Source organism: Urocampus carinirostris, chromosome 6, assembly GCF_059441175.1.
Source record: "Urocampus carinirostris isolate Australia breed hairy pipefish chromosome 6, RoL_Ucar_1.0, whole genome shotgun sequence".
Lineage (NCBI taxonomy): Eukaryota > Metazoa > Chordata > Actinopteri > Syngnathiformes > Syngnathidae > Urocampus > Urocampus carinirostris.
In genome coordinates, this window is record NC_142354.1 from 5,075,702 (window position 1) to 5,098,305 (window position 22,604).

The 22,604-nt window shown below is 39.2% G+C and overlaps 1 protein-coding gene across 3 annotated transcripts; it reads left to right on the forward strand.

Annotated features, from left to right (window-relative positions):
* The first annotated feature begins 755 nt into the window (after positions 1 to 755).
* LOC148363609 (DNA damage-regulated autophagy modulator protein 2-like) lies at positions 756 to 21,546 on the forward strand. 3 transcript variants are annotated; one of them, XM_088337562.1, is made up of 8 exons: positions 756 to 800; positions 3,346 to 3,505; positions 7,525 to 7,592; positions 7,735 to 7,880; positions 13,238 to 13,415; positions 15,553 to 15,635; positions 18,872 to 18,964; positions 20,051 to 21,546. In XM_088337562.1, the coding sequence occupies exons 2-8, from the start codon at positions 3,375 to 3,377 to the stop codon at positions 20,186 to 20,188; spliced, it is 837 nt and encodes a 278-aa protein (XP_088193688.1). In that variant the 5' UTR covers positions 756 to 800; positions 3,346 to 3,374; the 3' UTR covers positions 20,189 to 21,546. The 3 variants fall into 3 exon arrangements, with proteins under 3 accessions (XP_088193688.1, XP_088193687.1, XP_088193689.1); XM_088337561.1 differs by having other exon boundaries at positions 792 to 954; XM_088337563.1 differs by lacking the exon at positions 18,872 to 18,964 and having other exon boundaries at positions 792 to 954.
* The last annotated feature ends 1,058 nt before the right edge of the window (positions 21,547 to 22,604 follow it).

Consider the following 22,604-nt stretch of genomic DNA (forward strand, 5'->3'; position numbering starts at 1 on the left):
GAAATTGTTTTTGAGGCACACTGTCGAAAATGTTATGATAGTAAATCCTACCACCATTTTTTCTTTCATTTTCAAGCTTAAATGATCATGTCGCGTAAATTGACAGTGAAATTTTTATCATTGTTTCTGGTCACCGTGGATCTGCAGGTAATACAGGTTATTTATTTTGATTAATATTCTTACTGTATTTTGAGATTTTACTATATTTATCACTTTTATAAATTTTACTACATATTTATATACTTTTTCTAAAAAATATAGTATAAAAATTATACTTAAAACGAGCAAAAAGATTTGCCAGTACGACTTTTTATTTTACAACATTAACTATTTCTGTTTTTTTAAACAAGAAATTATCAATCCAAATGAGTAAAATTAAAAGCAATATTTTTACACTCATTAATTGTATTATTTCTATTGGAGTACAATCTTGAACAGGCCCATCAAAAAAAAATAGTTATTAATAACATTTCCCGGTCTACCTCATAATTAATATATAATGGGTAAACGAATAACTGCTGCCGGTAAATGAATGTTAAAGGTTTTTGGCTGACCACTGGAATAAAAGGAAATATACTGAACAATGGCATGCTTTTTTTATGGAAAGATAATATCGGGAGATTTCCTGCGGCACACCAGACAAGGTCTCTCAGCACACTAGTGTGCCCTGGCGCACTGGTTGAAAAACACTGTTCTAATCTACAGTAACTATGATAAACCGTCACTGAAGATATACGCATGCGCACTATATGGTTTGGGGGGCTACGCGCATGTGCAGTTCGTCACTACAACACCCTCGGGTACTTGTTGTCTTCCTCCTTGTGCTGCGGATATTGAATTTGCTATAAAAAACATGCCGACAAAACAGTCAAAATTAAATTAACGGCGTTTACTCACACTACATGGTCGGAAATGAGCTGCGCGTTTGCAATAGAGGACTGTTACTTCAGTATCGTGAGTGTTGTTTTATTGAGGAACAAAAGTAAAGTATGTTCATTAGATTGCAAAAATCCTGGCGAATGAAAGCATCCCTCGAACATTCGTGGCCAAAAATATGCTCTGCACTTCACACTGTAGAGTCCACAGAATGTGGAGGATTGGTAGCGTCCAAAATTTAGATGTGTAACAATTTATTCGATTGTGTCGTGTCTGGGAACTTCAAGTTTCACTTTTGCTTTCGACTTTCCTCAAAACAATTCAATTGGCAAACTCATTTTCTGAACTAGAGGAATTTTTAGATCCAGTCGTCTCCAGTTCATTCTGTTTCTCGTGGGCCCTTATTGAATTTTCTGCCCAGTATTTAACCAGATCCCAACTCTGAGACATTATAAGCTACACGCCTCCATGACACCTATTTTTCACTAACAGTCTTAAAGAAGTCCCAATTATACGTATGATCATTATTTCGGCTATTGTAATGCATCACAATATCCCTAAATCGGTCTATAGGTATTCAGATCTCATTTGGTTAAAAACATTTACTCATGTATTTAATTACTGTAACCTGTAACAATGCAATTTCTAGACATTGTCTGTAAAGCTAAAACTTACGAGAAGTTTATCTTTTTACGCTGCTTTGATCATCTTACAACATACTCTCTGGCAAAGTTTGCATACTCCAATGATGCAACCTTATGATCACCATCTGTGACCAATACCTTTGCGACTCCGAGATGTGCAAATGTAGCCATGAGATTCTCCATTACAGATGCTTGTGTAGTGGAAGTGAGGTTAGCTTCTTATTTGTAATGTAAGAAGTAGTCCCCTATCACCATGTACCAAGCTGAGTTCAACTGGAACAGATCTGCTCCAACCCATTGCCTTGGTCTGTCTGGCAAAAGTGTTGAAATACGGACTGTTGTACTTAAGCGATACACTTAGTGATGCCCTGGTGACCTTTATGAACTTTGTTTAGCATCTCCACTTGCAAAGGGATATGGAAGACGAGTTGGCATCATTTTATCATTCAGTAGCAGGTCCTGTTGATACTGCTAGTACAGTGGAAGTTCTGGCGGAAGAGCCTTCTTTTGGTCAGGCGATCCAGTTTCCACCAGGTTCTTCAGTTCGTTACAGACACTGTCTGCATCTTGTGCAGCTCTGATCTGAGCCAGACTCCTAACTCTCACGAAACAAAAGTATCTTTTCCTGCTGCCTTAATCATACATTCAAGATCATCTGCTTCTCACACCACAACACTCTGTCTGGGAATGGACTAATGTCCCCCGTCAGCTTCCAACATAGGCACATTAGTTTTGCCCAAAGTCCTAATGGGTCAAAACATCAGGACACCTCTGTCCATCAGTCAAGAGAACTTGGGATCGAAATGGCCCGGTTTACAAGCTTTGAGGGAAAAGATTAGCAAATCAAGGAGAGGCAAGGATCCTGTTTCAACAAAAGACACCACAAACAGCTGTGACAGGAGCTCCAACTTGGACAGAAAGTCCAAGTAAAGAACACAGTGCAACCTTGGGTCATTACAGGCCCAGCCCAGACACCAATGTCCTACATCATCGAGATGCTATTCGGAAGTCTTAAAAGAAAACAATTTGACACTACGGTAATTACAACCTGCTGTGACTCAATCAGTGCGCATGATCAGAAGAGCTGTTAGAATGAACATGTAATAACTTGTGTCGTATAAAAAGCAGGTGTTGATGTTGTTAAGAGAAATGTGGGCAACTCATTTCTAGGGGGGTGAGGGGTTATGGAAATATTGGTAGGAACAAATAGGCAGAACTAATCTGCCTGTGTTGGGAGCCGACCAGGGACAGTAAGGGTAACACTCATTCCCAGAGGCAGTATGTTGTGAGATGCTAATGAGCTTGAATGTATGACTAAAGCAGCTTGAAAAGATACACTCGTCTTGTGAGTCTAAATCATACAGACAATATATAGAACATTGATACATGACCCTCATTTGAAACCCCAGGAAGAAACGCTAAAGAGGCTTTAAAACCCTTGTACGAAGCCCAAACACTCCTTTGTAAATATGGGCAGGTATCTTGTATTGGTTTAAGTGCCGACAAAAGCTTTGCCGTCTTCTGGTCAATCAGGAGCGTAAAATATATAAATGGATAAAAAGAAAGACAATGAATGGATAATTGCCAATAAAGAAATACATCAACATATAAATAAATATTAATAACAAACTTCTAACAACATCAGAAGGATGGGAATTTTGGGTATTGGTATCAATGACTACTAAGTTTTTGTGTATCTGCCCGTAAAAAATGTGGCATGGACTGTCGAACATTTCTAATTGTTTGGAATTTGTTCACTGTTTGACGTGGCGAGTGCTGACTACGTTTAGCTAATAATCAAATACCAGTTTTTATTTGGTCACAGAACACGGATAAAAGATAGATGAGGAAGTCATGTGGTGGTTCCAGCAAGGCCTCAGCTTCCTGCCCATTTTGCTGGTGGTGTGTACGGCTGCAGCGTTTATATTCACCTACATCACTGCAGTGGTCCTGAGACATGTGGACCCTTTGGTACCCTACATCAGGTAATGTACATGTACAAAATATTACCGTATACTGGACTGTCTCAGAAAATTAGAATATTGTGATAAAGTTCTTTATTTTCTGTAATGCAATTAAAAAAACAAAAATGTCATACATTCTGGATTCATTACACATCAACTTAACTATTTCAAGCCTTTTATTATTTTAATATTGCTGAATTTGGCTTACAGCTTAAGAAAACTCAAAAATCCTATCTCAAAATATTAGAATATCATGAAAAAGTATACAAGTAGGCTATTCAACTAATCACCTGAATCATCTAATTAACTCGAAACACCTTGCGAGGGTTTCCTGAGCCTTAAAAACACTCAGCTTGGTTCAGTAAACTAAATCACAAGTATGGGGAAGACTGCTGATCTGTCTGCTGTCCAGAGGACCATCATTGATACCCTCCATCAGGAGGGTAAGACACAAAAAGAAATTTCTCAAAGAGCAGGCTGTTCACAGAGTGCAGTTTCAAAGCATATCCACAAAAAGTCTGTTGGAAGGGAAAAATGTGGCCGGAAACGCTGCACAACCAAGAGAGATGACCGCAGCCTTAACAAATTTGTGACGAAGAGCCGCTTTCAGAATTTGGGGGAGCTTCAAAGACAGTGGGCTGAAGCTGGAGTCCAGGTATCAAGAGCCACAGTTCACAGACGTGTCCGGGAAATGGGCTACAATAGCCGTATTCCCATGGTCAAGCCACTTCTGAACTCAAGACAACGGAAGAAGCGTCTGACTTGGGCTATGGAGAAGAAGCACTGGACAGTTGCAGAGTGGTCCAAAGTCCTCTTTTCAGACGAAAGCAAGTTTTGAATTTCATTTGGGAGTCAAGGCGCCAGAGTCTGGAGAAAGGCTGGAGAGGAGCAAAATCCAAGTTGCTTGAAATCCAGTGTGAAGTTCCCACAGTCAGCAATGGTTTGGGGAGCCATGTCAGCTGCTGGTGTTGGTCCACTGTGTTTCATCAAGTCCAGAGTAAATGCAACTGTGTACCAAGAGATTTTAGAGCACCACATGCTTCCATCTGCTGAAAAGCTCTATGGAGATGAGGATTTCATTTTCCAGCATGATCTGGCACCTGCCCGCAGTGCCAAAACCACCAGTAACTGGTGCACTGACCATGGCATCACTGTCCTTGATTGGCCTGCTAATTCCCCTGACCTGAACCCCATCGAGAATTTGTGGGGTATAGTTAAGAAGAAGATGAAAGACACCAGACCTACAAATGCAAATGAGCTGAAGGCCGCTATCGAAGCATCCTGGGCATCAATAACACCTCAGCAATGCCACAGGCTGATTGCCTCCATGCCACGCCGGATTGATGCAGTAATCCGTGCAAAAGGATTCCCAACCAAGTACTGAGTGCATCAATGGGCATTTTCAAATGTTTGATTTAGTTTTCCTGTTATAAAATTATTTTTTTTACTTGGTCTGAGGAAGTATTCTAATATTTTGAGATAGGATTTTTGAGTTTTTTTCAGCTGTAAGCCAAAATCAGCAATATTCAAATAATAAAAGGCTTGAAATAGTTAAGTTGATGTGTAATGAATCCAGAATGTATGACATTTTTGTTTTTTTAATTGCATTACAGAAAATAAAGAACTTTATCACAATATTCTAATTTTCTGAGACAGTCCAGTATACTTGATTAAAACATACATTAGGACATTTTTCAATGTAATGTCAAGATCTATACAGCTTGAAGACCGTGATTTACAGTTCATACATTTTTTCCAACTGCTAATAAATTGAATTGCCGTCAAGGATCAGTGTCAAGTCATATTCAAAGAAATAATAAAGTTAGTTAGGTGTAGAACTACTGTTGTTTAATCCATTAGGAAATGATTATGGCCATCTATTATGGTAATTCCTGCATACACCGTGTTAAAAGAGATTTTGGAGATGGATGCTTTTGGCATGGGTAGCATGATGACCAACTATTTAGCACATCAGCCTTACAGTTCAGAGGTCTAGGGTTCAATTACCTCCTGAATTTTCACCATATTTATGTATGTTTTTTCCAAGGACTCCAGTTTCCTTCCACATTCCAAAAAGCATGTGCCTGGTATATAACGAATAACGTTAACCAATCGCGACTGATTCAAATGATGATTGACAAATTGGTTAGGAAATGAAACACCGGTATAAATTCCAGACTATAGAGCGCACCTGATTATAAGCTGCACCCACCACATTTTAAGAGGATAACCGCTTTTATACTTACACAAGGCGCACCTGTATATAAGCCGCATGTGCCCACATCAAAACATGTAACACAATCACAAATTTAACCCAAACCCAACTTTGAGTCCCGCGATTGTAACTGAATATAAAGTTCACAGGCCAAAAACCACGGCCGGCAAAATGATACCGGTACTTAAGGTTTGATGCAGACCTGCAGAGTCCTGGGTCCCGTTAAAAATAATCCAAGGAAAAAAAATGTACATTTCCAAAGGTAAGGGTGGGAAAAATATATATCCACTATTGTCCGCTGCGTCCACAAACACGTCTCACCTTTACTCCACTTCCCGTCAGCCCCCGTTGTTTTCGCCCCTTCTTTTTGATTCGCCCGTGGAAAACATATCAGAATAAGTCTCTAAAATAAATACATTACAAAAATATACAGTTGCAAATACATATTATACATCATTACACATATTTACAAAGAAAGACGGTACACCGAGAGAGTTTTCAAAGCTTTGATAATAATATTATAACTTTCATCCCAAACCGTGCCTGTGAAGGGTAGCAAAACGCTTCTACCAACACGCTCGCAAGACAGTAAACGGCTCTGTTAAAAAAACATACCGTACTTGTAGTAATCAAGGTAAACCGTCCTCATCTTCCTCCTTATAACTGACGTCATCAAAGTCGTCTTCCCCAGTATGGGAAAGAGATTATGTCATATAGACGTGGTCCCACGCTCCCTTATTCAAAAACACGCCAGCAACACGCTCGCAAAGTAAAGTTTACGTGCAGTAGCTCTGTTTCCTTCTTAATCAGACTGCTCGATTGCATTTTTAGCTTGAAAGCTGCGTCATGTGCCTTTCTTTTTGCAATTTGCATGGTGAGGATATTTCTACGCTAATGTAATTTGTGCACAAGCTAAGAAGTTGCAGTCTTCCTCGGCGCACATATTCCACCGGTCTAAATCTTAAATTTTGTACTCGAGTGCCGCTGGCGGCTGTTAGAAAAATTACATAAATTGGCCGTCTCACTGAATAAGCCGCAGGGTTGAACGTTTGGGGAAAAAAGTAGCGGCTTATAGCCCGGAATTTACTGTATATATCCAAGCATACACCGCGGACTACTTTGCCTACCTTAGTTGCGAGACCTTGCGACTCAATATTGATCCATTTATAAGGCGCACTGTATTATAGGGCGGATGGTCAGTTTTAAAAAAAAAATAAAGGCTTTTAGGTGTGCCTTATAGTCGTGAAAATACGGTAATTTAAATAAGACATTTCAAGGTTATCCCATGGAAAAGATATTAACAACAGTAATCGGTTTCTTTTTCTTTTTGCTGAGGTGGTAGGTCTTAAGTTTAGTAGACACTCAAAATAAGGAAAGAGACGTCAAAAGATTTTGAACTTGCAAGGAAAACAGAAGCGAGAGAAACCCAAGATTACAAACTCCAACCTGTTCTAAAGGCCCATGCCTGAGCCATATTGTTCTATGACATCACTTAAGTTACAAAGGAAGATCCTATAGGGTGCAGAATTCAAAAACTCTATGTTGAAACATGTTAGAATTGATAATCACGATAAGAGTGATGGTCGTTTCGTAAGCCTGGTAGTAGTGATTGCAATTGTACATTAGCATTAAATAATGGACAAAGCAATTTGTAATTTATCAATTTTTTGAGTTAGACAGTAAATATCACCTACAGCAGTACAGTAGTGTAAACATCTCATTAGCAAGAAAACAGCTGTGTTTTTAACTGTTGTTTGTTCTGGCATTTGTTCTCAGATTTTGAGTTCTAACTAGCTGTGGGGGTGTCTTTTCTTGTTGTTTCCAGCGACACGGGAGCAATGGCACCAGAACGGTGTTTCTTTGGCATCATGCTTGATGTTTCAGCCTTTTCAGGTAGAGCAAAAACCAACACACGATAGGCCAGGCAACATCTTTTTTCAAATTTCACTTGTGTAGTGCTTTTGATGTTGTTTTGGTGTACTGTAAAAGATGATTTGCATTGGCATACAATGTCATGTTGCATGATGGAGAGCAGGCATGGCCACCGTGTATGTGCGCTACAAACAAGTGGAGGCGCTGACAAGCAGCGACAACGACATGTTTGTCTACAGACTGAACCGCTTTGGGCTCCTGCTGGGCTTCTTCAGTTCTTTTGGCATGTGCGTGGTGGCCAACTTTCAGGTAAGATACATCTTTATCACAAGTTCATTTAGCACTCATGTAACTTTCCCCATATTTTGAGCCATGTTTTGATCTTTTCATGTGTACATATGCCTCGCGAGACATATTTTGATCTTTTCATGAGGAAATATGGCTCAGAGATAAAATGCAAATTGATCAAATCTTTTCTGTGGCGTTTCAATTTTGATAAGTTGAATCAAGTGTGTACATAGCCGAAGCAATGCTGACATGAGAGCTGTTCGGTCCAGTATATAAAGGCCACAATATTACCTACAGTTTACAGTCAAGTTGTCACACCAACAGACCCTGTTTTGGCTGTACATTGCTAAAGAATACTTTATATGGAAGCACATTAAACACTTTATGTTTACTGTTGAGACACTTGATGACAAAAACTCACAGAACAAAGTGTAATTATATAAACGCTAGCCAAGCACACAGAACAATTTGATTGAGTGAGCGGTAGAAGTGGGCGGAGCTATGCACACATAGCATAATCCCCTCTCACCTGCGCCCACTGCACTGAAGGGAAATACATCCATACAATTTTAGTTTGCAGTTTTTGGTGACATTTTTACAAAAGGACTCTGCTTTCACGTTGTTTTGAAACCATTATTTACGAAAAAAATGAAGGTCGAAATGTGACTCAATGATCTTGAGTAACTATGGGAGGGAGACAAGTGTAAAGTGGTATATTTGTTGATACAGGACACAGGCTCTGGCATTGTTATTATTTCATAATCTTTATCATATCATCTTACGTCACATGAAGAAATAAAATGCGCTGAAAAATTATATTTGGTCTGGAGGGCAGGTTTGGTGGTTTTGCTGAATTTTGCAGAGGTCCAAGGTTCAAGTCCAGCTGAGGATAAGCGGTGCAGATAAAGGATGGATAGAAATTCGGAAGTCCTACAGGCTGAACCGCTGAATCATAACACATAATCAATTGACAAATCAGTCTGAAAAGGCAAACTTAATGTTGGGTGGGGAGAAATGTACATTGGATTGTTTATACAGCCCTATAGTTGGTTTTATATTCTGAAAAGTGCTATTGAATTAAAATATGTAGGAAAACAAGAAACTACTGGAATGAGCAAAAATATGGGTTATGGTTTTCCCTTTTTTACTTTACCACCAGAAATAGTCAGTAATAGTAATTTTTCCAATGTTTATTCAAAAATAATGCATGTTTAGAGGACACTTTGTATTATTTGGTGCTCTCTGGTGATAACAAAAACTTCACTTATTAAAAAAACTATTGATTTGAAAAATAAGCAAAAGTACATGAAATATCAAATACTCATGCTTTAGGTCGGTGGTTCGCGCCCCGGCCGAGTCATTCCTAAGACTTAAAAAGTGGTCGGCGGCGCCCTCTGTTGGCTGCGGCTGCATCGGCTCGCTACAACGGGTCAGGTGCAATCGACATTTCGTTCTGTGTACATTGTTACACAGAATGACAATACAAGGAAATTATTATTATTATTATTATTATTTAAAAAAATACTTGTAGGCCAAGAAATTTCGATTCATTTCATACAACATTAACCAGAGTTAGCCGACATGATTAGAAACTGTCGAAAGGCTGGGCAAAAAAAAAAAGAGAAGAAAAATGGTTCGTTTTGTCACTTTGGGTCCCTCTAGTTTGCAGTCTATTTTATGCTTAGAGTACTCATTTTCTGTTGCAATAGACAATACAGTGACATCTAGTGGTCAAAATTTATACAGTGTTTCTTTGAAATAAGCAAATTAAATGAGCTAATGAGCAGTTGAACGGGAAAAAATAAATTGGATAATTTTTATGATTCAACTGATTATTTTTCACTCTTAATTAAGTAAACCCTTTCCCAATATATGGGGATTGTACTAAATACAATAAAACAAGAAGAAAATAATCCTTAATTTGGCAAAATGAAGTCCTGATGGGACAGTATTTCTTTTTTGCTCCTTTTTCTGTTCGAAAAATTAAATTGAAACAGAACTTTAAAATGACAAGATTTCAGAATATTTATTTGTTTTTATGTCAATTACTCACATTTTCTGGAAACAGCATAATTTATTTTAAAGTTGTTTTGGTAAGATAGCTTCTGTTTAAACTGTATATTAAAGTCCATAAGTTACACTGTTCATTTTAAGACAAAGTTACCAAACCTCATCTCCAGAGAAAAGCTACTGTAATTCATCATTCACCCATCCATCCATTATCTGCACTGCTTATCCTCAGTAGGGTTGCGGGGGTGCTGGAGCCCATCCCAGTTATCTTCGGGCAATGGGCATGGGACACCATGAACTGGTTGCCAGCCAGTCGCAGGGCACACAGAAACGGACAACTCACCCGCTCATTCACACTTTATTTTGGAATGTGGGAGGAAACTGGAGTACCCGGAGGAAACCCACGCAAGCACGGGGAGAATATGCAAACTCCACACAGAAAGGTTCGATCTTATGACCTCAGAACTGGGCCGCACACGGGCTAACCACTGCACCGCCGTGCTGCCTGTAATTCTTCAGTGCATTTAATTTCACTGTATGACATTTGATGATATCATAAAATACATCACCTGATAATATTGCCAGAGCCTGTGACCCATCAAATAATAATAATAAATATTCCACTCAAAAATGTTTGCCCTTCCAAAGTTACCCAAGATTGCTGAGGCTCATTTTGACCATCATTTTGTTTTGAATAATAGTGTAAAAAGTAGTGTAATGGCGGCTGACTAGTTAGCGTGTCAGCCCCACAGTGTGGATGTCCAGCCTTCAACTCCAGCAACCAGCTTCCCCCTGGGGAGTTTGCATGTTCTCCCCATGCCTGCGTGGGTTTCGTCCGGGTGCTCCGGCTTTCAAAATACCTGCACGGCAGGTTGATTGACAGGTTCAAACTGTACCTAAGTGTGAATCAGCAGTTTTGGGTAAGTTAATTTCGATATGTAATCAGTAATGGTTACTCGCTACTTCTTCCAAAAAGTAACCGAGTTAGTAAATGAAATACTATATAGTAAATGTAACTAGTTACCAGGAAAAGTAACTTTTTTCGTTAATTTAAAAAGAGGTTGTTGTCTGTCCGAGCAGTATTCAAGTTAGTAAAATAGAGAAGATCAAGAAGGTAGTTGTGTTACAAAACCTTGTAAGATTTTTTTTTGCCCCTCACCAACAACAGATTTCTCCTAAACCTGAACTGCAACAAAAATAAACAGTAAAACAATATGATAAAATAACAACCAGCAGTAAACCATACAAAGTGTGTTTAATAAATTAAATCAAACTCTCACAACCTGAGAAGACTGCTCAAGTAGACATAGCCCAGTGTATTTCAAGTCAATTGTTCACAACAAAAGTCTGAATCCATCACAATCTCTAGTCAAACAACTACTCAAGTAGACATATACTACTGTTCTTCAAGTAATTTCACACAACAAAAGTAAACAGTTCAACAATATATAGGGCCTTTAACACTGCAGTGTGAAATAAATACATGAAACTCTCAACCTGAGACAAATGGTCAGGTAAAAATAACCAACAGCTCCAATATTTTGTTCACAACAAAAGTCAGCAGTAAAACAATATAAACTGACTATCCAATCCCTCTCTTTAACGCTCTCAATTCCTCCCCTCTCTCCCTCCCTCTGTATGCTCCCCCTCTTTCTCTCTAACTCTCTCTCACTTTCTCTCTGTCTATGACAGCTGACAAGACCTCTCTCAGTGAGGACAGAACAGCAGTTTTGGAACTATTAGTTTTTAAAGCTACCAGATCGGTAGCCTAGATGGTAGGGCGCCCGCTCCGAGACTGGGAGGTCGCTGGTTCAAGCCTCGGCCGAGTCATTCCTAAGACTTACAACATTGGTACTCATTGCCTCCCTGATTGGCGATTGGCATTAAGGGTTGGAATTGGGGGGTTTGGTCGCCTAATGACTAAAATAGCTGCGCCCTGTTTGGCTGGTTTGTAGACATTTCGTTCTGTGTGCATGGTTACAAAGAATGACAATAAAAGTAAATTTTATTCTATTCTATTCTAATGAAGCAGAAACCACTGAAAAATAATCTTACACTAGTTTCCTCCCAAAAAGTATTGTGAATTTAATCGCACTCTTACTCTTGTTATTAAGGCAGGACGTTCTCCATTGTGTGACGTCATCACACACACACACACGCACTGCATTGTTTTGTGTTATTGTCGATGGCTGCTGTGCTAGGTTAAATGAGGGCCGTGTTCACAATCGCATGTTGTTGGTGAATAAATATGCCAAAAGGCTGACCGACAGAGCCTTAACATTTGACAACGTGCTGATTTGTGCTAGACAAACTAATGGCCGTCAGTAACATTAATGGTGGAAAAAATAATTAGTTAGGATTACCCTGTTACTAAAAAAATAACACCATTACGTAGTTATTTATAACGGCCTTATTCCCAACACTGTGAATGAGTGAGTTAATTGTATGTCTCTATGTGCCCTGTGACTAGCTGGCAAACAGTTCAGGGTGTCCCCTGCCCACTGCCCGAACATAGCTTAAGCTCCAGCGCCCCGTGACTCTAGTGAGGATAAGCGGTGCAGAAAATGGATGGATAATGGTTTAGAAAGGTGTGATCAGAGTCCTTTCATAACATTGTCACAAAACATTGCAAAAGAGTAGGACAGATGTATGTTCTACCTGAGTTCTACCTTCGGTAATCAAGTGGTCATTATTCATCCTCCATTCTGTTGAATAGATGCAAATCCTAGACACATTTTGAAATCTACACCCATTAGTCTGAGAGGCCTCATGCGCATCTTTGATCATTTGTAATTTTATAATAAAATAATAATATAATTATAATTATAATTTATAATTTTATATAATTCTATTTTAAACTATATGCTTGAAAACATATCCAGGAAATGGTAGACGGTAGACATCACACTTCCATGTGTATTTTTATGCATCTCATTGGCAAAGAGACATGGGAAAAAAAACCTAATGACCAGCCAGAAAGGTAGAAAAGCACTACAACGCTCATGACGCTAGTGGTCGAAACACGGTGTTGTACTGCAGGGCCAAATGCGTTAAAGATATATATGTATTTTATCTCAGCCAGATGAAAAGGGACACAACTGGCTTGCAAGTCATACGTTCACGACCCCTTCATCAAGGGTTAGAGGATCCCTCCATTTGAGAATCTCTGTTTTAGTCATTGCAGAAATAGTCTTAACACAGCAACATAGAATGACAATTAGCGTGTTGCTGTTGCTTAATCATTTTAAATAGACAAAATACAACTCAGTGTCTCATTCACTGTGACCATTTGTTTCATCGATGGAATGACAGCTTATATCTGAAGTCTTTGATGCTGGCTGATGTCCCTGTCCCTGACCCCATTGCAGAAAACCACGGTGTTCTCGCTGCACTTGCTAGGTGCCGTGCTGACGCTTGGCGTGGGCGCACTTTACATCCTGGTGCAAACACTGCTGTCCCAACGCATGCAGCCACGCGTGCACAGCAGGAGGATCTTCAACGTCCGTCTCACTATGGCGGTTTGGACCTTCACCAGCATGGTTGTTAGTATCCTTCTAACGGCCTTCAGTGCACTCATGGAACATACACTTATTTGTTTTTTTTTGACGCAACGTTAGCATGCCGTCGATCGCTTCATTGATGTAGTTTTGTCAATGCAAAAAAGTCACAATGGATAGAGATAGATACTTTATTCATCCTCGTAGGGAAATTTACACTTCCAGCAGTATCCTTAAGTTGAAAAATAAAATAATAAAATAAAGATATAGAATACAAAAATACCCAATATAACAATATAGATATAAGAGTATTTAGATAGTGCTACGGAAATACACACTGTTATAAAAATAGGGTAATATGCAAATGTGTGGGTGGGGTTCAATGTGGGCTTTTACTCCCCCGGGTGGAGTTAAAGAGCCTCATGGCATGAGGAATAAATGATCTCAGTCAGAACAAGACTGTGATAGCAGTCTGTCGCTGAAGCTGCTCTTCTGTTTGGAGATGATGCTGTGTAGTGGATGTAATGAATTGACAAGAAAAAAGAAGGCTGGAGCGAGCAGTTTGAGGTTTTTATTACAATAAAATTAAAACAAATAATTCTGTGATTGTGAGTTTAAAACAAAGCTGAAATAGTTTCACAAGTGCGCTTTCAAAATTGCTGACAATCATTATGTACTCAAGGAGCGAAACATAGAAGTTAGATAAAAATTCCCAAAACACACGACTGAAACCTGCCGCTGGTTTGATAAAACTCAAGGTCTCCCTCCTAACAGTAAATCAGAGCACTATTACAACAATGTATAGACTGTATGATGACTAGATATATGGATATATTGTGGGGACAAGTCGATAAACCAAGAAGTAAATCAGTTCACTTTATTATATGAATAATCGTAAGGTGCATTAATTACATTGCATTAACCGGGTTAAAAATGTAATGATTCAAAAGAATGAAATGGATATACCTGGAGAACTCACACAATTATGACTATTTGCTGTGACACATTTCAATATTTTAACAATTACTACCTCTACCCAAAGAGAGCATTAAGTCCTTAATGGCCAACGGAAACTATTTTTTAATCTAATCAAAATTAAGTTTGCTTTTGCAACTAAATGCAACTCTGAACAAGATGCGAATAGACACATTTTGTTGCACAATACATTTTATGCCCACATTATCATTGACTCTCCCAGGGTCATCGGGTGTTTCGGGTCTTAGTCAGACACCCTAACCCAGGCGACCCTGCCACGGGTGTCCAATCCCCCAACTTGTGTCCAGGTACAGCAGTACGCCAAGCCTCTCCCCTCTTCAACCTGAGCCAGCGTGAAGGCTTTTTCAATGCTCCTAAGATGTTTTTGAGGGCTCTTCCACTATGCGGTCCACAAATCTCAAGGAGCCTCATGACACAGAGTAAAGACCTGCCTGCAAAGAGACCGGCAGCCCACCTCAATAGGCCCCCCCCTCCAAATATTCCTCCGGAATTCAGCCACAAGATCGGCGTACTTTGCCCTCTTCTTGATTAAGGGCTATACAAATAAAAATGACTTGACTTGACTTGACTTCTTCTCTTAAGCTTCATCATCTGGTCTACCCAGGGGACCGTCAGCTCAAAGAGCACCACCTGCTTGCTGGCTCCAGACATCTGCACCATGTCTGGCCAGGGTGTTGTTGCTGCTATGATGACTGGGAATCACAACTGCTTCCCTATGTCCACTAGGAGCTGCCAGTCCTTTGCCGTTGTGAGCATGCGCCCCGAGTCGTGTTGGAGGGTTGAGGTTTCTCTCCTGCTCAGACAAAGGGAATTGTGTTCCCAGTTGGATGTTGCTGGTGTTGATGCCAGTGCAGATTGTGTCTGCTATTGCCTGCAGGACCTGGTCCTGGCACCACAGATACCTGCCATCTCCCAATGTATGTAATAAAGAAGTGGGAATAATTGTTGTATAAAATGCGAACATCGTGCTTTTTTCTCAGTGACATCTAGAATCATTAAAAGAGCTATATATGTCCAGGGAGCCATTGGTTCCTGACCTATAAATTTTGTAAATTACCCAACAGACTAGATTACAGAGAGTTGGCTGAATAGATCTACTTGCAGCCCTTTATATTTAGTATTTTTGTCAGTTTGTGTTGATTCTTGGATGGTCTATGATGTGGTGCCCTTCCTTAAGAAATTATTCTCAGTGTTTGTGTCATCCGTCATCATGTACAGCAGCCTTCCCGGAATGGACCTCGCCCACAAGTTGCATTGGACGCCTGGTGAGCCGGTGAGTCACTTTCAAGGTACCAATGCTACTGAGGACTGTGAATCTTAGTAAATTACTGCACCAGTTCTTAGCAAATCGCAAAATACACATTTTCTGTAAGCAATGCTCGTTTTTGTATTGACCATGTTGATTGTTTTTGGTTTCTTATTGCACTTTAAACTTATAATGGCACCCTTAAATGAAACTACGAAAACATTTTGAAATTTGAAAATCCTCACCATCTGTTCTGACAAATTATTTCCAATATTTAGCAGATCAACAGGCCACTGTGTAGTATTTGATTAGAAGAGGCCGCTGTATTGAAGCTCAGAGCTACTTACTGATTGCGCAGAGGGCGACACTTTTTGACATTCCCATCCAAAATAACTGATCTTATTCCCTTGTTGTTACTCTGCTATTAGTAGGTTGTGTTTATTACAAGTTAAGTCAACCACTAAAATTTCTTGTCAAGTTCAAATCAAATTTACTAGAAATTTGAATCGACCCATAACTGAGCTATTTTTAGAACCTGTCTACAGGCTGCTTAGGCGTTCTTGGGGGCGGGGCTACGAGACACCTGTTCTAAGCAAAGCTAATACAAGCACCGAATTGTGCAAAAAATGTTACCATAAGTCTGTTTCCTTTAGTTTTTTTTAAAACAGTGGTTGGCAACCAATGGGCTGCAGACCTGTACCGGGCCGTGGGTCGTTTGGTATTAGGCCGCACTTATTGCTTTTACCGTGAATCAAGGATGTCAAACTCAATTGCACAAGGGGCCAAAATTCAAAACCCACTTAAGGTCGCGGGCCAACCAGGATAAACATTTATTGAACACACTTAAACCTCATGTTTTTGGAACATAAATATGAATAAAAACAGACAAGAATATTAAATTTAAACCTTAAATCACTCCTACAGTATTTATTATTTTTCTCTAAATAAAAATAGCTCGTTAATTTATACAACTTTGAACTTAACTTAAACAACTTAACATTAAAATAACATTCAAATATCCTTTGCTCCTATGTCAATGTATATATGAAAAAAAAGTAAATATCCCAAAAGATTTTGCTCTCCTTAATATATCTCCTGTCAAAAATAGAAATATAACATCCCACCCTCCCAAGCAGCATCATTCCTGGATTTTAGTAAAGAGAACAATGTTTATGACCTGGGAAAAGTTGTATTTGATTTGATCTCATCATCACACTATTTTACTCATGGTATCACGCTGTCTCTCCTTTAAATCTGAAGGCGCACGTGATTGGTCAATCATTATACAACATTCATCTCATCTCATTAGCCATACCGCTTATCCTCATTAGGGTCGCGGGGGGGCTGGAGCCATCTCAGTGGGCAGGGGACACCCTGAACTGGTTGCTAGCCAATCGCAGGGCACACGGGGACAGACAACTCACTCGCTCATTCACACCTAGGAACAATTTGTAACCGGCCAATTCACCTGAAATGTATGTTTTTGGAATGTGGGAGGAAACCGGAGTGCCCGGAGGAAACCCACGCAAGCACGGGGAGAACATACAAACTCCGCACAGGAAGTCTGGAGCTGGATTTGAACCCACGCAGGAGGTTCCCATGACATGAACTGTGCCGCACAAGCGCTAACCACTGCTCCGCCGTGCTGCCCATTATACAACATTGTTTTGAGTAAATTCATTCCATACCTGTCAACCTCCGCGGCTCCATGTCCGTACACACAAAATAATCGTACACTATATCTTTTTTTTTTCTCGGAATGATGTATCATGGGAAATCCCCAGGCGGCAGACGCATGCGATTGACAAATTTGCGTTTTTCCGTACAGATTTCTTTGTATGTTGTACATGTCTTAAAATGCATAAAAAACATACTTTGTACGGAAAAACCGTACAGGTTGACAAGTATGTCATTCCCATAATGTTTCATTACAACAGGCATGTCCAAAGTCTGGCCCTGGGTCCAGTTACGGCCCTTGATCTAACTTTTACTGCCCTGCGGCTTCTGTCAAGATGTGGCCCACCAGCAATGTTGACAGCAGTATAAAATAAACTTGTACAAAAAAAAAAAATCATCAGATGATGGAAGTAGCCTTTTTGGCCATCTTGCCCTTGACTTTCTGTGAGAGTTTTAGCCCACTCCATTTTTGTCATGGCGACTGTAAATAATAAAAAAGAAAAGTTGATTGCGAGGGCAACCGCTTGCAGGACAAGTGAACATTATATTTTCACCCAAATCAGAAACAACTTTGTCCACCCAACTTTCCAAGAGACTGTGGCTGTTTAAAAATATTATATCAAGTGGAATTGCCGGATGAAACATGCTGACTACAAAATGCTAACTGGAAACAAACCCTGTGAGATGGTAAAGCAATTGGAAGCTGTTTTACTTGCACAGCAGCGTTTTTTCACAAGACCCTCAGAGTCAAATGAAAATGCTACAAAGGCGAGCTTCGGGGTCACAAAACTGATCACCAAGCATTGCAAACATTTCATTGAGGGTGAATTTATTAAAGACTGATCAAAGAATGCCAGGCTGAATTAACATTTTCATCTTACCAAATCTGGCCGTTTTCTGAAAAGTTTGGACACCCCTGCATTACAATGTTGTACAAAGTATCACTGTGATGGAGCACTATGCTAATTATGTACGCTTTCGAGAAAAAAAATCGTGGTACAGTGAGTAAAAATATTGTGATGAAAAGATAAGATTGAATGCCTTTTCCTATTTCATTTAGATACCCAGTGATAACACAGTGGATAAAAGACATAGAAAAAAGATAAGGCTATGATAAAAGATAAGACTAAGAAAAACAATAAAAGACTGAGAAAACAGGTCATAAGAAAAAGATAAAAGTCCAAGATAAATGATAAAAGACTAACATCTCATGTGCGGTCCCTTCTCAAGGTTTCTTCATTTTCTTCACATTGAGGTTTTTGGGTTTTTCCTTGCCTTCATGTAGGTTTTAGATCAGGGGATGGTGTAATAATAGTCTGTAGTTTGCAATAATCTGCGTTCTGTGCTGCCCTTTGAGACGCCTTGTGATTAAGGGCTATACAAATAAACATGACTTGACTTGGATTTTAGCTTATTATCATTATAATTGTTTTCATTACTTATGTTATTGATGGTCCAGGTCGTGAGAACAATATCAGATATTAAAACGGTCCGAGGTACACAAAGATTGTCGACCACTCTTCTAGATAACTGATGATTATTTCTGATCCCTTGATTTGGACCAAGACTTTTGATGTTTTGTCCAGGGCTACACGGCACACATGATCAGCACTGTGTGCGAGTGGTCACTGGCATTGTCCTTCATTAGCTTCTTCCTGACGTATATACGAGACTTCCAGGTATTTGCTCGCATCGCCCTTCTGCAGCCTATCTGTGTCAAACTCATGGCTTCGAGCCAAATGTGGCATGCCACATAGTTTTAAGTGGCCTGCAAGAAAATTCTAAAAGAGAGAAAAATGGGCTGCATAGCGTCAATTACTTTCAGTATTTAATATGTCCACTGGATATCGCCAAAGCCAAGCGCCACTATCAAAGCACTTACTGTAGCTGTATTTTTCGACTACCATTAATCAACCAGAGAACATTAAGAAAACGCATCCTGATGTTTCATTTAAAATAGAAGTCTTGGACACACTGTTTTAGGCAATATGGAAAATTTAAAATGAAAATAAAAAATAGCACCTGGGTGTCTTTGCAGAAGTTTAAAGAAGCTTTAGTTCCTTTCGATAATACATTTTGATTCTAACAGCGAATTCCCATATTCAGGTAAGCATTTTTATTGAAAAAAAAAAAAAACAGGCATGGATTTTCCAGGCAGATTCTTGGAGAAGAAAAATAGGCGGACATAAACTATTCTTTTGTGTGTCCATTCAAACTTCCATAATTCAGTGCTAATAGTACCTAAACATATTTGACTGTAGAGGAGAAAACCTCCAAGTGTTATCTTCCAAAACAGACAAAAACTATGCTGATACTCCAATTAGTTCAAGTAGAAGCTTCAGTTTTACTTTGGGTGCATCTCTTTGAGCATACAGGTAAAAACACCTGGTGACCCAGTACCGTTTTTAAAGTTAAACAAGATTGAGTGAAAATGAATTCAATTGTTTGTTTGTTTTTGTTGTTGTAGTTTTTTGTTTACAAATGCTCTGTTGATAAACACTACAAGAGATTAAATCTTAGTGAAGGAAAACATATTGAGGAAAAACACTGTTTTAAAAGGAAATTTTAAATCCTTAAAACAGTGATTAATGTCGAGCCTTCAAAAAGACCACAAGCCGTCCAGCTAATTTTTCATGCTATTAATTTAGTAGTCTGGCCCCCGTGAGATTAATTTTTTTACCATTTGGCCCTCGAGCTAAAATGAGTTTGACACGCCTGTCTTAACGCTATCATTTGTCTCATGTGTCACTTTTGATTCCCTGAAGAAAATCAAGCTCAGAGCTGAAGTGGACATGCAGTGCGACCATTTGTACGATGGGCCGGCCCGGACCTTCACCGTTGCCGATTCGCAGGACAAACCCGAAGCATCTGAATCGTCGCCACTGTTGGCCGGGGCCACGTGATCCCCAAAAGTATAGGAAGCTAACAAAAAGTTTCCATTAGAACGTGTCACTTTGAATCCTGTTTTAGTCATAATGACACACAAATAATGACCGTAATTTCCTGACTATAAGCCGCAACACTTGTCACATTCATTGGTACCTCTACATACTATCTTAATTTGTTCCAGGATAGTGCTTGTAGCTCGAATATCTTGAGTAAAGAGGGAATTATACTGCTATGAAATTAATAAAATAATTGACCTGTTCACGAACCTCCCAAAAGGATCAAAGTAAATCCTAAATAGCTATAAAACACATCTTACTGATCACTAAAAACACATTCAAACAGTAAATTAAACATAAAAAGAGGATGGCGCATGTCTTTTGACAATAGGTAAGCACTTATTATACACTTAAAATTCAAGTTATTGTAACTTAAAATGAACATGAAAACACGACATTTTTTACTCTCAACACTATCACTTTCTACAGGTCTTGAAAAAAAAAAAAAAAGTATCCAAGTACAATTTCCTCTGCCATTTTTTCAAAATTTTAAGGCAAGTCCAATAAAGAGAGCTGTCGCACAGCGAGTTGCCACTTTTTCTGGATGTTTTTTTTTTCCTCGACGAAAGCAGAAACTTCCTCCCACATAGTCAGCACCTCTTTAATCCTCTTTCTAGATGCCAGTTGTTGGAGTTTATCCTCCTCTTCGCTGTTTTTTTGTAACAGGAATATTAACCTCCCTCGGAAATTATTGCACCGAGGCGCTGCATAAATTCCTTCGCGGCTTTGTGCTCTGCACTCGCTGCTTCAATTTTGTATTCTTTGGCTTGGTCACTCACACAAAGACTGTGCTCATGTTTTTATTATTCCTTGCTTTGTTTTAATTGTCATGATTCTCCCTTTTTTCCACTTTAACGTTTACCTTTCTGAAAATCATGGCTATATCACAAAAAGTAAATGCTATAAAATGTAATTGAAGAAGGCTATCAAAACAAGGTTGCTGCAGAATCCCACTGCTCTACAGGTATAACAAAGGGCCTGGAATTGGGTGCCTCATCGCGGGAGGGGAATGTGCAAAACTGAGCGGTCTCTCATGGTAACCTCCTTGTCAGCTTGTGAACTGGATTTTCTTTCACTTAACAAGCAAGATTTTTGTTAAAGAGGTACCGCTGTAATTTCAACTCTGCGGCTTATGCAGAGACTGATGCTTGAATTTTTTTCTAACGGCCTCCAGGGGACACTCAAACAAAAAAATCAGAGTGAGGCAGGTGGTGTCGAAGTGGACACATGTCGCAACCACCAGTTAACAACATAAAAGATGAAGTTTAACATACAGTAATACGCTTTGTAAATAAATAAAATCATCATCAACCAGCCCTGTTAGCTCTGTGTTACTTGTTACTTGTGCCCAATGTTCCCTCTAAGCTGCGTGTCTGCGCAATTGCGCACTGCCCAGATCTTTTTCGCGCACAAGAAAATCTAGCCAGCTCACAAAAATCAGAGCTCGTAATTGCTAATTAAGAAGCTAATTAAGTCAAAGTTACAGTGCATGGAGGTAAAAATACAAGGGTTCCCCTGACGTTGTGTGACTAAATGCGGTATTTGCAATTCAAGGTCGAGAAACGGCTTCTTCAGCTCGGCTCACTAAAAGGAACCGGCTCTTTCGGGTCCCAAACGACTCTTCAGGTGGTTTTTGCTTCTTTAATCCCTACACGACCAAATATTATATAAAATTATGCACAAAATGACTTAAAGGAAGGGGGGGGCAATAGAACCATAAATAAAAAATACCAGACTGAAAAAGTAGTGAAGAGCTGGGGAAAATAAATAATAGGAGAGAAAGAGAATAAAAGGCAGAAAACAAACAAAAAAAAAAGGAAATAGAGAACAAAAAAGCAAGAAAAACGTAACAGCTGGGAAAAAAAACACAGTAAGATTTTTTTTTAGGAATTTAAAGAGTAGAAAAAAAACAGGGAAAAAGAAGAAAAAGTTTGTGTTGCATTTAAATAATTTCCAATTATATCAAGTCAATCTTGTTGCCAACATTGAACTTCCACTAAAAAAATGCAATTAAATACAGGTCTGTATCGTGCAACCGACCAAATAAGCCCCCAAAAATGTTAGTATTATGCGACAAAAGATACCAGGAAAAAATAAATGGAAATCTTGTGAAAGAATTGTGAAAACAAATGACGTTTGTAGGCTGTACAACCTTTACAATAGTACATTAGTCAATTCATTCAAAACTGAAAAAAAACCTTTGCATTGCCGAAAACTCAGCAAAATGTAAAATGATGTCAAGTTTTGGACATGTTTGATAATGGATTAGTTGCCACACTTGGGATTGCTGTTGCTCACTGTTGTTTCAAGCGTTGCTCTCTGACTTTGTGTGAACGCTCAGACCCGTGGAAAATTAGAGGGAACACTGCTTGTG